This window comes from Erithacus rubecula (assembly GCF_903797595.1).
Source record: "Erithacus rubecula genome assembly, chromosome: 9".
Classification (NCBI taxonomy): domain Eukaryota; kingdom Metazoa; phylum Chordata; class Aves; order Passeriformes; family Muscicapidae; genus Erithacus; species Erithacus rubecula.
The window spans coordinates 27,460,875-27,474,337 of record NC_136660.1 but is presented as its reverse complement, the minus strand read 5'-3'; the positions used below and the strand labels follow the sequence as shown (position 1 = coordinate 27,474,337).

Sequence of the window (13,463 nt, the reverse complement as noted above, 5' to 3'; positions counted from 1 at the left end):
GCTCTCTGTTTGATCTGAATCTGACATTTTTTGGTGGAACATATTCAAAGCCTCTTGTTTCTCTAACCCTCCCTGAATGTGGTGACTTCATTTTCAAAAGTGAAGTCAGAGAAAGTCTGCTGCACAATCCATGACTAGTCTTCAGCATTTTATACACAGATGGTTCCAATAGTTTCTCTGGCTTTGAAACTAAAAGTAGAAAGTCTCTGGGGTCAGTTGAAGGGTTCCTTCAGGAAATATATGCTGAAAGATAGGTCCAGTAGCCTTTTGTGTTGACTCCAATATTTCCTAAGTGAGCCAGGCTGTCAAGCCTTGTTTCTCTTCAGGTGTGCCTGTAGGTCCCTTAGTCCAGGGGGCCTAACATCACAAGCTGATGAGGTAAGGACTGTTTTCCAGGATTTCATTTTAAGTGACTTTGAGGTATCCCTCTGCACTGGTGTCATCAGAGTCATGTGCTGACATGAAGTTTTGTGATGGGATCTGGTTCTTTGCTGTCAGTTAGGGAGCAAAAGTTGTTCATGGTTTCTCAGTTGTAGTTGGGATATGGCTGACTACCTTTGTGTATCTGCTGCGTGCCAAGTTTAGGAGTAAAAAACAATAACCAGGGTGACTTTTGATCCAATAGAATAATTTTCAAATGCATCAGGTTTTCAGGATCCCCACACTTTGGTTATCAGTTGTTTTGTCTCCTCTCACAGAACTTCCCCAGGTCACCAGTGTCTGTTTAGTCCTGAAAAAGTTTTGGAAAACCTACTAAATGTAGCAGCACTGGCTCTGTAGGGATGAGAATGTTCTCATGAGTTTCAGTTTGCAGGATTTTGTCATTAAACATCATGACTTTTGCAGTGTGAGGAATCATGACATTGCAACCAACATTTGACTTCCCTGCTGCATCTTTGTTGTGCTGCAGATGTAGGGAACAGCTCCAAGCAGAGGATTTCAGGTCCTTTTACTTACAGAGGCTGAATTCAGTTCTGATGGTTTCATTCCCAGTGGAAATCCAGGGATTGCACACCTGGAAAGAGATAACATGTGTGCTGTGCTCCTCACAACAGTTTTGTCTGCTGGACTGCTGATCCCTACAGTGGTTTGTGAACTAACGTGTTGCTAAAAGGACCAGCAGGACTATCCTGGATGGTTCTTTGTATGGCTCCTACAGTGTCTCTGGCAGGTGTTGTTTGATTTTGTTCATTATTGTTGTCAGTCTAGTCTTTTACACTGTATGATTTAGAAAACCTCTTCCCCTCTCACACCACTCCTTCCCCTATTAAAAATAAAATAAAATAAAGCCCACTTGCCTCACAAGATTGTGGAATTTGCCAAAACGCTTGCATTTGTGTTGACATTTTTTCCTAAATTCAGTTATTTTCAAGATGTATGCAGATTTCTTCACTTAAAATTGCCAATGTTAATGGCTTCAGATTGCTCTCAAAAGTTCCCTTTTGTTTTTCAGCCTACAAGAACATCATCAGAAAGCATTTATTCCAGACCAGGTTCCAGTATACCTGGCTCTCCAGGCCACACTATCTATGTAAGTATTCCTTCTGAGGGATAAGCTGCTGAGCCTTTTCTTGCACATGAACTGCTCATGCTGAAATAAATCACTTTTATACTAATGCTTTATTTTAGTACTTAAATTGTTAAAACCTTCACCATGTAGCTTTCATAGCTACAAGATTTCAAGAGCAGGGTAGGCCTTTTCCAGGTCACATTTCTCTTGGCAAGGTACAGTAAATCCTTTGATGTCACTTGATGGTGTGAAGAGGGACAGAGGGCAGAGGGGTCATTCAACTTTGTAAGGATTTTGTGAGATCTGTGCACTTTTATACACAATTTTTGTGAGGTCTGCTCTCTGCACTTGGGGAATGTGAGGAGCAGGGTCAGCTGCATTAAAAGAAGCCTGGCTGATTCAACACCTTTCAAGTCAGAAATCAGATTTTTTGGTTGTGAAAGGAAAGGTGTGTTTAGGAAAAAAAAAGGTTATTAAGCATAATGCTAAATTGCTGATTTTAATCATTAACCTTGAGATTTTATTTAGAGAGAGGGAATGTCCTAAATATTTTAAATCTTGCTTTTCTAGCCAGAAGAGTTTTGTATGGTTTCTAGTTTAAGGCATTGCTTAAGAGCCACCAAGACCAGTGGTTAAAAAGCTCGAGAAGGCAAATATATATTAATCTGAAATTACTAGGTGCTAGCCCTCAGGAAGTGCAGAACTGAATGTGAGTTTCCTTATGCAATCTACTATGAATAAAGTATCTTGTAGAAGTGTTGAAAAACAATTTGAATATCCTCTTTCAGTTTTAGTCATCAATGTATTTCTGTCAGGTAGGTAAAAATGTACAACGATTTATTTAAACTCTCTCTGTAAGTAAAGAAAGATATTAGTAATCTAAGCTAAATATAAGGCCTCTTTCTGTCTCCCTCTAATGGGTGCAGCTGACTTTGGAATTTATTTCCTGCTTCTATTTTTTAACTAGTCAAGATCTCCTTGCAGTCTTAGTGGAAAAAATAGTCCATGCTTGCACCTTGTAGTTGGTGAGGAGAGGATGCTTTAGTCAGAAGCTTGGGCATAGAATGAGGGATGAATGCAATGTAACTATTTTATTTGGGAGTTTGGATACCCAGTCTTGACAGTCCTCTTTGTCTTTTTATTTCCTTCCAATAAGTTCTGTTTCCCCTTGTGTGCACAGTTATAAATTGAGTATCTGTCTGTGGTCTTCAGCATGAAATCCTTTTGTAATCTCTGTAATCTGCAAACTAAATTGATGTTATCACCCATTTTACATATGGGAAAACAAGAGCAGAAAGGTGAAAATACTTGCCTGAGGCCACAAAATGAGTCATTTGCAGAGCTGAAGTTTCCAGCTCACTACTGGGGATAAAAAACTTTTGTAACTAGAGCTATATATGCCATGTTCTTTCTTCCCTAAGAGAAGAGAAAACACTGTGAGCTGCTGCAGAGGAGGCCTGCTGGAGAAGAACAAGAAGCATTCACTCCACATATGTAGGGTGCCAAAAAGGGGTTTCCATAGCAGCAGCGTGACAACAAATACACAAAATCATGAATTGTGTAAAACAGAAATTGCCAGTGCATTTGTGTAAGTTAATTTGTCTTCTGTCTTTGACCTTTAGGCAAAAGTAGACAATGAAATCCTTGATTACAAGGATTTAGCAGCCATTCCCAAAGTCAAGGCCATTTATGACATTGAACGTCCAGACCTAATTACTTATGAGCCATTCTACACCTCCGCCTACGAGGACAGACAGGAGAGACAGAGTCTTGGAGAGGTAATGACCCACCAGCTCCTGTTCCCTGTGCACTGCATCCAGAGCCTGCTTTGCTTCCCATTGGCACTACTGGAGGTTGTTCTGCTGCTGTTCACACTGCTTTGTGTCTGTCTCATCTGGGTACTGGGAACACTCACATGTGGCACTGCAGGATCAGACACCTGCATTAACACAGGGGGTGCAGGCTGTCTCTGTGTGCTTCTCACGGCACATGGAGATCCTGATCTTTGGGAATGGCAAGGTCCAGAACCCCAATGTGCTATTGTGCTGTGGAGCACCAATATTCACAAGAGAATAGGAGGAATACCCTGATATTCTATGGACTAGGAGCAGCAGGATACTTATCTCACAGATACTGAAGGGAAATATATATCACCAGAGCACTGTGCCAGACACACTGGATAAAATTGTGTCAGGATGAAGTGCTCTTCCACCTGGGAAAGCAGGTTAATTGTATTATAGAAATGCCTGCCTGACATTTTAACCTGCTGACATTTAGTAAGGATTCTTGTATTGTGCAGCAATAAGAAAAAAGCTATGTCATTTATTCTTCTAAACTTGTGTGTGAAGGTATCTTTCAGCTTGTCGGTCCCCAGTTTTCTCAGGTGAATTTCCATAGCTGCAATTACTAATTACATGATTCCAGTGCAGTCTGGGAAGCAGGTTATGTCATGTAATACCATCTGTATGTGAATCAGGCTTCCTGAATGCAAATCTAAGTGGACGTGGAAATGGATTTACCACTGCAATCTCAGTGACCTTACTGACTGTAACTGAATTGAGTGTGAAGAGAAATTGAAGAAGAATGATTTACTGTAATACTTTTATGCACCAGTGGTCTGTAGATGACCAGATCAGTGTGACTGACAATCTGCTTTCTTATCAGTGTTCTGCCCACTAGCAGGTCAGAACTGCATCAGTTTTTCGCCTTTGTTCTCTAATGTTTTATAGAGTTAGTATTTTTAAATAATAAATTGAAAATTCAGCTCAGGAATAAAATAAGAGATTAACAGGTCAGAACATTACAGAATTTTCCCCTTCCAGTTCATGTAGGCAGTGAATCCAGCTGGCATCTGGTTCAAAACCACTGTGAGATGTATTGGTGACCTCTGACCAGTTCCAACAGGCCTGAGCCATTCCACAAAACCTGCTACAAACACATTTCTCTTGTTAGTCACACGGGGGGAACTAATCACACCAGAGAAGGTGAATTTTGTATTAATCCTTAAAGGGAAGCTTCTTACTGACAAAGCAGTATGTTTGAAGCTGATAAAGCAATATGGTGTAAGTTGTCTGCCTTTATGCTTGTTCTGGGAATAAGCAGAAGCCTTTGGGGTTTTCTTACACCATATTTCCACCAGCATTAAATTCAGTTAATTTCTAGTGACTACATAAATATGTTCTGGAAACAGAAGGGGCTCTCACCTTATTTTCAGAAGATCTTGGGGTTTCACCCAATGCTACTGCTGACTTCTGTCACCTTGGGCAAGTTACCTCACCTCTTTGTATCTGTTTCTCATCCCTCCCCTTGCCCTAATGAGAACACAAGCCCATTGGGGTGGAGTGATCCCTTACCCTGTGTTTGTGTTGTGGTAATCGAGTGACACCAATGTTAGTACAACATACATCAGCCCCCATCGTCTCTAAAAAACAAAGGTGACACGTTTAGTTGTGCAGACAGTGATTTATCCTTCATTCTGGGTGTGTATGTGGTGGTGTTAAATAAAAGGGGTCCCTCCGTTTATGCTTGTAGAATAGAAATGCCCCTTACCATGATTTAAAAAGAAGAAAAATGTCCATTTTCGGCAAAGAAAGGGATCCCGCCGCTCGCTCCATCCCGCGCGGTCCCGGCGCCCTCTCGCGGGCTGGCCCCGCCTTCATCAGCCTGCAGAGAACAGAAATTAATTAGAAACTAACGAGATCCGAAATTAATTTGTCTGCTACCGGGTGAGAAAGTGTCCAGAAACTGCCAGGTATTCAGGTTCTTCAGGATCTTCTGCCTTGCAAGCAGCAGCCTGATGAGCACTGAGCCCACCTCCAGCTTTAGTTGGGTATATATTGAGAAGCAGCACTTTGTGTCCTTTATTTCAAATATTCTGTTTGTTGAAAACACTAAATGCTCTAAAAAACCTTTTGCTAAACAAGAAGACATAAAATGAAAAAAGGACTTTTTTTTTTTTTTTTTTTTTTTTTTTTTTTTTTTTTTTATGATAGATGCTTCAAAAGGGAGCAGGAATCCCACCTGGTAGTTCAGTTAAAAGCTAAAATGGCAACAGTGTGAAATGCTGGGACTTTTGTTGCAGAATGACACATATACAAAGTAGCAGAAATTTCCTAGATGACAAAATGACCTGTGTGGCTTCAGGTATTAGAACAGACTCTCAGATCTCAAAGCAATAGAGAATTGAGCCTGTTGCTGTAGAAATTTTTATGTACATTTGGCCAGAACCAGCCCTCTTCCCCTTCCTCTTTTCCTTTCCTCCTTCCATTTCCCCTTCCCTTTCTTCTGCCTCTTCCCCTTCCCTCTTCCCCTTCCTCATCACTGGAGAGTGAGGTTGCATTTCCCAAAAAGTAACAAGATGATGTCAGCTAGTGATGGAATGAAAATACATGAAAGGAAAAATACCTGCATTCAGCATTCTACTCTCTGGGCTGCCTTCCCAGTTTTAGATTCCCATGACTACCTTTAACTGTAGTTATTACCTCAGCATCCAGGTAACCCCAGCAGATTATATAAAGTTCAGAGTAACACATGAATTGCTAGTAGAAGAATGTGGGAATGCACCTCACAACACGTTTTTTTTCATTCATGTTGAGAGTTTTAGGTTAGTTCTCAGTTTTTGTAGAGGATGTTGTTCCAAAGCACTCTGTATGGAATGTTTCATGTGGAGCAAGGTTTTTACAGCTGCTGCTGTTAGATGATAGGAATTAGGAAAATATGAATGTAAAAGACTTTTGAGGCTTTGATGGAAAGTAGCAAAAGTCTTTAACAGCTTTATGGAAACTTGCTGAAAAGGAGATGTCCTTTATCCAATAAAAAACTTTGCTCCTTTGTTTGGGTACTTAGCATTCCCAGTGTTACCAGCCCCATGAGAGTGAATGATCTCTCAGTCCAAAATTTATGGGTATTTACAAGCTGGATATTTATTACCAGAAACTCTGCATACATTTTACACTACTGCTGTTGTACATTAGTGTAGTAGTTGGACCAGAATCAGCAGTTCTGCTTATGAGATATTCTCTTAATAGCTATATTATTATATAATTAAAAGTATAATCTCTTGCCCAGTTTATTATGACAAATATTATTGAAGTTATGTGCACAAAGGAAATAATTGAATCCTGATCTCCCAGCTTCAAATTACCTGGTGGTTGAAGAGCACATAACTGGTAATTACACATAGCCTTTATTCTGATTTGCATAATCATGTGTTTCATCTAAAGGTATTTCTTGCCTCAGTTTCCCTGTCCATGTTGCAGAAACTTTTCATAATATTGTGCATATTTCTGCCCACTGGCCTTGATGCAGCTCTTTCAATACACATGCCTGTAATTCCTGTCTGTTCTCCTTATGTAACCATGGAGGAACACAGAGATTTAAAGGAGGTCATATCAAAGAAATGCTGATGACAGCTACGTGCTCCTCTGCATGGGTATGAAATGTAAGGCCTTGGGGAGAAGCACATTTTTGCCAGAGTGTATGCTTTGGAGGGAAAACATGCTTCATCCTGAAAGATATTCTGTATTTTGATTTTCCATGCAAAGTTCTGAGTTAAGTTTATTTATTTTTAATTTCCATTTTAAAGATTTCTTCATGACAGGCATGGTTATTAAATTAATAAGCCTTTCTGATTTTGATCTTTACAGCTATGTTTTAATTACCACAGTGATTAGAAGGCTAAGATGATCTTGCATGATACTTGACTGAATTAATCACGCTTATAAAGATCCTCCCAGAAACTTTAAATGTCAATGATTTATGGACCAGTCCCTGAGCCATGTGGAAAAAGCAGGTTCCAGTTCTGGAATAGCCTCAGTAATTTCTGCATTGCCACTTCACATTGTCATATGTCAGAGTATCTGCAGCAATGTTTAGATTACCATTTTCTGGCCCAGCATAAGCAATGATATTTCAATCAATTTCAATGATAACCTTATTTTTTATGTCTTTGCAGTCTCCAAGGACATTATCACCTACCCCTTCTGCAGAAGTAAGTTTGGTGGAACCTCTGGGGGCAGTTTCCTACTGTGATTAGAATTATTCCCTCGAGCCAGTGCAGGCACTGGGTTTGTTGTCAGTCAGATCCATCTCTGTTTGCCACACAGATATGTTTTCTCAGTGTTGAAACTAACCAAAAATTATTTCTAAGAAGGAAACACAAAGCTGTTATTGAGAGATTGTACAAAAAAGTGGGGCTGCCACTCCTCCACTTGCTGTCTGTAAAGCAGAGCCCTTTGTCCAGCAGGCGTCACCTCTGGTACATTGTGGCACAGGCAGATTCAGATCTCAGAGCTGCAGGATTTACAGGAGGTAAAATGCTGCTCTAAGCATCTAAATATTAACCAATGGTTGCCACTGAAACATTTGCAGTTTTGTCTTGAAGAAAACATAACTATGGTCTGATTTGGTTTTGCTTTGCCCAAGGAGTTAATTTGAATATCATAATAACATGAAACATTTGGGAAGTCAATTGTCAGGATGGAATAGATGCTCTTGCAGAATCATTATTATTGCATTATCCTGTTGCTTATTTGCAACATAAAAGTTGTACTTATTGCTACTAGTTAAAATTAAGGGATTATATATATTTTTTTAATCTTCATGTATTAATCAGTCCTTTCCCTTTTGTCCTGGTTTAGTTTGCTTCATAGAGGGGTGGGGGGTTGAGGGTGTTGTTTGTTTTGAGGTTTTTTGTTTGTTTCTTTTATTGTTTTTTTTTTTACCCCAGGAAACCAAGTAAACTGAATTTTCCTATATAAAGTGTCATGTTTACAGATGCATGGGGAATCTGATTTAGATATAAATACCTGCTGATGTAGCTGGTGACACATGGTGAATTTAGCCACAGAGAGCTCTGCTGCAGCAGTTGAATTCTTGCTGGTCTCCAAGCTATCTAGCTGATGGCCAGCTTGTGTCTTGTGCAGGACACTGCAGGACACACATGCTCTGGATGCAGCTTCCCCTATGGAGTCAGGGAATGTGGGCAAATCTAGGATTATTATGGAGTTTAATAGAAACTACAGGTGGAGTTGGAACCCTCCAGGACTGAATTCTGACGGTAAAAATGGGTTGGAGCAGATCCTTGGAGAGCAGTGCTGATGAAGTAGGTTGGAGGCTGAAGGGATGTTGCTATTTCAGTCGCTTCTGCTGCTGCCTTCAGATCCATGGAAGCTAAGTGCTGCTAAACACGTGTTGTGTGCATTGACATTTATCAGTGGGTGCCTGTGTCCTGCAGGGCTACCAGGACGTGCGGGACCGCATGATCCACAGGTCCACCAGCCAGGGCTCCATCAACTCTCCCGTCTACAGCCGGCACAGCTACACCCCCACCATGTCCCGTTCCCCCCAGCACTTCCACAGACCTGGTAAGGGCAACTGCATCACAAATACCTGCAAAAATAGTGTCTGCATAATGCCACTCAGTGGTGCAGGGAAGCACTTCTTTCTCTTTGAAGTGGAAGTTTAGGATTGTGAAATTTTTGCTTATTTTGATGTCTCGTTTTCTACTTTTTTTTTTTGTTCTGGATTGCCATAGTCTTTTGTACTAGACTGTTTATTACATCATAAATATGCCTCTTCTGGTTTTGTTTCCAATCAATTATTCTGAAAATATTTGTATGTTTCTGAAAGGAAGTGAAAATTTGCAGCAGTGAATCATAAACTTAATTCTGGAGTTTGGGAAAAGTATCACATATTGGAAACAAAAATTATGGCTTGACTGTAGAGAAGTCAGTAATTTATTACTTGCATGTAAAAAATTCCTTTAGAACTTGGTGCAGCTATAGAATCTCATATTGAGAAGCAAAACACCCATCTGTTCCAAATTGCTAGTTATTTTTTAAGACATGGACTCAGAAGGTATCTTTTTAATTAAAGCTGTAGGCAATTGCCTGGGAACACTTGAAAACACAAACTTCACTTTCTGGTTTAGCAGTGATGTGCAAGTCCTATGTGCAATAGAGAAAATGTGCAGGTCATTCAGGTTCCCAGTGCCTTCAAAGTTATTGGTTGTGTATCTAAAGATATGAAAATGAACTATTCATCCACACCCAAACTGCATAAAAATGTATTACTAAATGCTGCTCATTGAAGACTTTTCAAGAGTGATTTTATTCTGTATGGTAATGAATTAAATCTTTGTGATCTGTTTTTAAATTAAGTGTTACAATTGCATGGTTTCATCTTCCTTGGTGATTACAGCTGAACAGTTGGGATGCCAAATGCCCATATGCAATAGGAGCTGCATTTTTAAAATTAAAGATTTATAATAGAGCCACCACTGTGGAACTTGAATGCTGTAGCCATTTCCTAGTGGGGGTGGGCTGAAAGCAGCCAATTGTGTCTGTCAGTGAATGCCTTATTTAAGGGACCCAAGGGAGGTGGGACAGAAGTAAATTGTGCCTGATACTTAGCACTGACAACATGACTGTGTTTTAAGATGACGTTACAACTTAAACTGAAAGAGACATGAAAATGTGAAAAAGCTGCAAACTTCAGTCCCTTGATTTTCCAGTTCTGAGGGGATTATTCCATTTTTATCTGTTGTCTCAAGGATATGAACAAATCCAGGCCCTGTTCCAGACTGGACTGTGATTGAGTTTTACTGTCTGTGTTCAGTCAAAGAGCTTCCCCAGAAGCAATCTCTGTTTATCTAACTCTTGTGATGGGCAGATGGGCTCAAGCCAGTGTTGTGATCCAGTGTAAAATCTTCCAAAGTCCACAGCCTGAAGGATTTTCTGAAGAGATATTTGTTCAAACTGATCTCTGTTGAGATGATCTCATCTTGGGCTCACCTGTTACTGATCCTCATACAACACAGAAGTAATTCTGTATAATTTGTCACTGGATGTTTCCTACCCTGCTTTAGGGTAATTGTCAAAGCTACTTCAATAATTTTCCTACAGTAATTATGACTGAATAATAGCACAAATATATGTTGGGGTTTTTTTTCTCTTAATGGCACTTCTTTTCACCACGTTATTTTGCAAGAATAATTTCTCTTTGAATAGACCCAGTGGCCCCAGATCACTTCTCTTTTGCTCCCAGCTAGCCCTTGAGAGAGAAGTGAACTGCTGCGCTGACGTTGTCAGCATAAGGTTCTTCAAAAATCAAGTGCTACGTGTTCTGAAAAAGTTTGCAGCCTTTTCCTCCCTAGTGGTGCCCTAGCTGATGTTGGCAGCATTTTTGGAATTTCTTAAGACAATAGCAAACAGCTTGCATGCCTCTTGACTGACATGTTTTGGTCAGGCACTTTTCCAACCAGCTGCTTTCTTAACTAATGGAGCGTCAGTGTTTGTGATGTCTGCATGCTGGTGGCAGCCACTTTCTGGTAACAAGGCATCGGCCAGAAGCTCATTAAGCCAATGATGTTATGCTAAATTAGCAATGCAGTTCAAACCTAAGCCTCTTCCAGCACTTCCCGTAATTATGTCTTAACATTTACGAACCCTTTGGTGCGTCTTTAACCGCTTTGGTTTTGTATTTTTTTTTTTTTTCTCCTTCCTTCTTTCCAGAATCCTAACTGTTCAATGCCTTTTTTTCCCTCCTTCCCTGGAAGCCTCCCTCCCTGCCTGTGTCTCATGGCTTTTCTTTGTCTCGTTCTGTCCTGCCGCGTGTCCCGGCGCCGCAGAGCTGCTGGCTCTGGGGGCGCGGCGCGTGCTCCATCACTCCCGCCCCACCTCCCCATTCCGACACCACCTCATGCCCCCTGCCCAAGGTAAGGAGCCAGGCCTCTCTCCAGGGAGCCCCTCCAGGCTGGGGATGTGGCAGAGCCCTGGCAGAGCTGAGGAGGCGTCTCTGCCTGTGGCTGTGGAGCTGAGCATGCCTCGAGATGTGCTGCTGCACTCAAAACTGTGTTTAGAATAGACATAATGTCCTTGTTCTGGAGGAAATATGTCATTTCTAAGGGCCCTAGTTGAAGAGTCACCAAGCATTTACCTGGTAGAAATACACAGAAAAGCATTGTCATTTATTACTCAGAACCTGTACGTGCCTAATTTAGCGTCTTTATAAAGCAGTACACAACAATCCCTTCAGCAGTTAGTTTATCAAATTTAATTATTACTGCCACATTCTTAAAGTGTGCAGTGAAAAAATTGATTACAGTATTGCCTGCATGAGAACAAGGTAATCAAAAATATGGAGTAGAAAAAAAAAGAGATTATAGAAAGATCAATGGCAACAAAGAACTTCATCTTTGTTATTCACTTTGGCAATAATTAGGGCCCAACAAAGTGAAATTAAAATCTCTAGGCCTCTCCTTAACAAGTGTAAATCAGCAGGCTCTGCTGAAGGCAGTAGCGCTGCAAGCATTTACATTATTTGAGGACCTGGTCTTTTTTTCAATCTTTTATTTTCCATGGTTTGATTTGGAGGAGGACTTTTCTGTCCTTCCTAAAAGGAACTCTTTTAGCTCAATAAGCTTTTAGTTTTGTTTCTTGCTTTTTATGAATGTGGTTTTACTCTGAGTTCTATTGGAGCACTTGGCTGGACCATCTCTTCTCTTTGGGGGAGAAGGTCATAGCTTTTACCACCCTCAAGAGCTCAAAAAGAGAAAGCTGAGTAAATTGAACATAGATTCCAATGTGGTACCATTGATTAATGTAGCTGTTCATAAACTGGAGATAATCAAAAGCAGTTGCAAGAAAGTTGTTGCCATGAAGTTTCAAGAAGTGCAATAGATCTCAACATCATAGCTCTTTAAGATTCAGATCACCACCACTAATTTTATTATTTCCTTTTTAAAGATCATTTTTGATAATATGCACTGCCCACTTTTCTACTATGTCTCTATTAAAAAAAAAAAATCACTTAAAAAGATTGGGACCCTTAAAAATAGCTATATTGCTCATTTCAGCATGCAGATAATTCATAGTCTTTGCAATTTCAACATTTCTTTGCTGTAAATCTAAATTAATGCTCACACTCTTTCAAGTGGCATTTTCATTCTTTTTCTGTTGAGAAAATAGCTTCTTCAGCAGATAAGTGAGAAGAACTATTGGAAATCCATGCTTATTATTTTCAGATTTCAAAGAATCACCTGACATGTAGATCAGGTATCTTTTTCAATCATTGGTAGAAAAGGCCAAGTGGGATTGCAAGTGCTGTAGGGAGGTTGGGTATGGTTTTTATCAGATATGACCTGAAAGATGTTGTAGGAATCCTCAATTTTCTGAAGGCCTGGACAACATTTATGTGTCATAACTCAGCCAAGCTCAAATTCCCATCCCTGTGACAGAAGAGGCACCATGTGATCTTTTTACTGGTTCAGCCTTTCTCCCTTGTGCTTTTAGCAAGAAGGTGAACGTGATGTTGGTTTGTAAGGAAGATTTCACAAAACTATAACTTTTGGGGTTTTTCCCCTTTTGAGATCATATTTCAACTGCTTTGGTAAAGAGGCATGATTTCCCAGCAGCAGAATGGTAACTGAAGTGTCCCATGACACATTATGCTTGTGTTATTCTGTATACTCAAGCCAGAAAAGAAGACATCTAGACCAGTTTCAGTGTGTTTTCATACAACATAAAGCTTAAAGAAGCATAATTAAGCTTCATAGACACAGCAAAAAGTGAAGAAATTGGAGGAGTGAAAGGGGCTAAACACACCTCAGTGAGAGTTTGTTGATGTAATATGTATGTTGAAAAAGCTGGAAGAGTGTGTAATATGCATCAGCTTAGACTTCATTTAATCTAATTTGGACTCTCCATTGAATTTGGTCTTGTCTCAATAAAGTACTGTCTTTGCTATGAAAGAATCAAAACAAGTCCACGAATGAAAGAAGCCCTGACCCTTCTGAAATAGAGACAAAATGCTCATTGAGAGCCAGAATTTCATCTTGCATGCCTAGAATTTTTCAGAGGCATTCAAGAATATTGCAAAGCCCCCATAAGACTTCAATGTAAAAGAAATTTTAAAGTAATGTCTGTTCCTTTGCTCACAGACATTCTCATGAGGA

At 40.1% G+C, this 13,463-nt stretch overlaps 1 protein-coding gene across 17 annotated transcripts in view; it reads left to right on the top strand.

The window, feature by feature from the left end:
* The window catches only part of ABLIM1 (actin binding LIM protein 1), a 186,943-nt gene that overhangs the window by 150,443 nt on the left and 23,037 nt on the right, over positions 1-13,463 (top strand). For 15 of the 17 annotated variants that reach the window (XM_079312952.1, XM_079312953.1, XM_079312958.1 and 12 more), the window contains 4 exons: positions 1,454-1,531; positions 3,133-3,288; positions 7,464-7,499; positions 8,745-8,874. In XM_079312952.1, the coding sequence (XP_079169078.1) occupies positions 1,454-1,531; positions 3,133-3,288; positions 7,464-7,499; positions 8,745-8,874 (400 nt within the window). The remainder of the gene's footprint in view (positions 1-1,453; positions 1,532-3,132; positions 3,289-7,463; positions 7,500-8,744; positions 8,875-13,463) is intronic. The other 2 variants (XM_079312948.1, XM_079312954.1) reach the window with 1 other exon arrangement.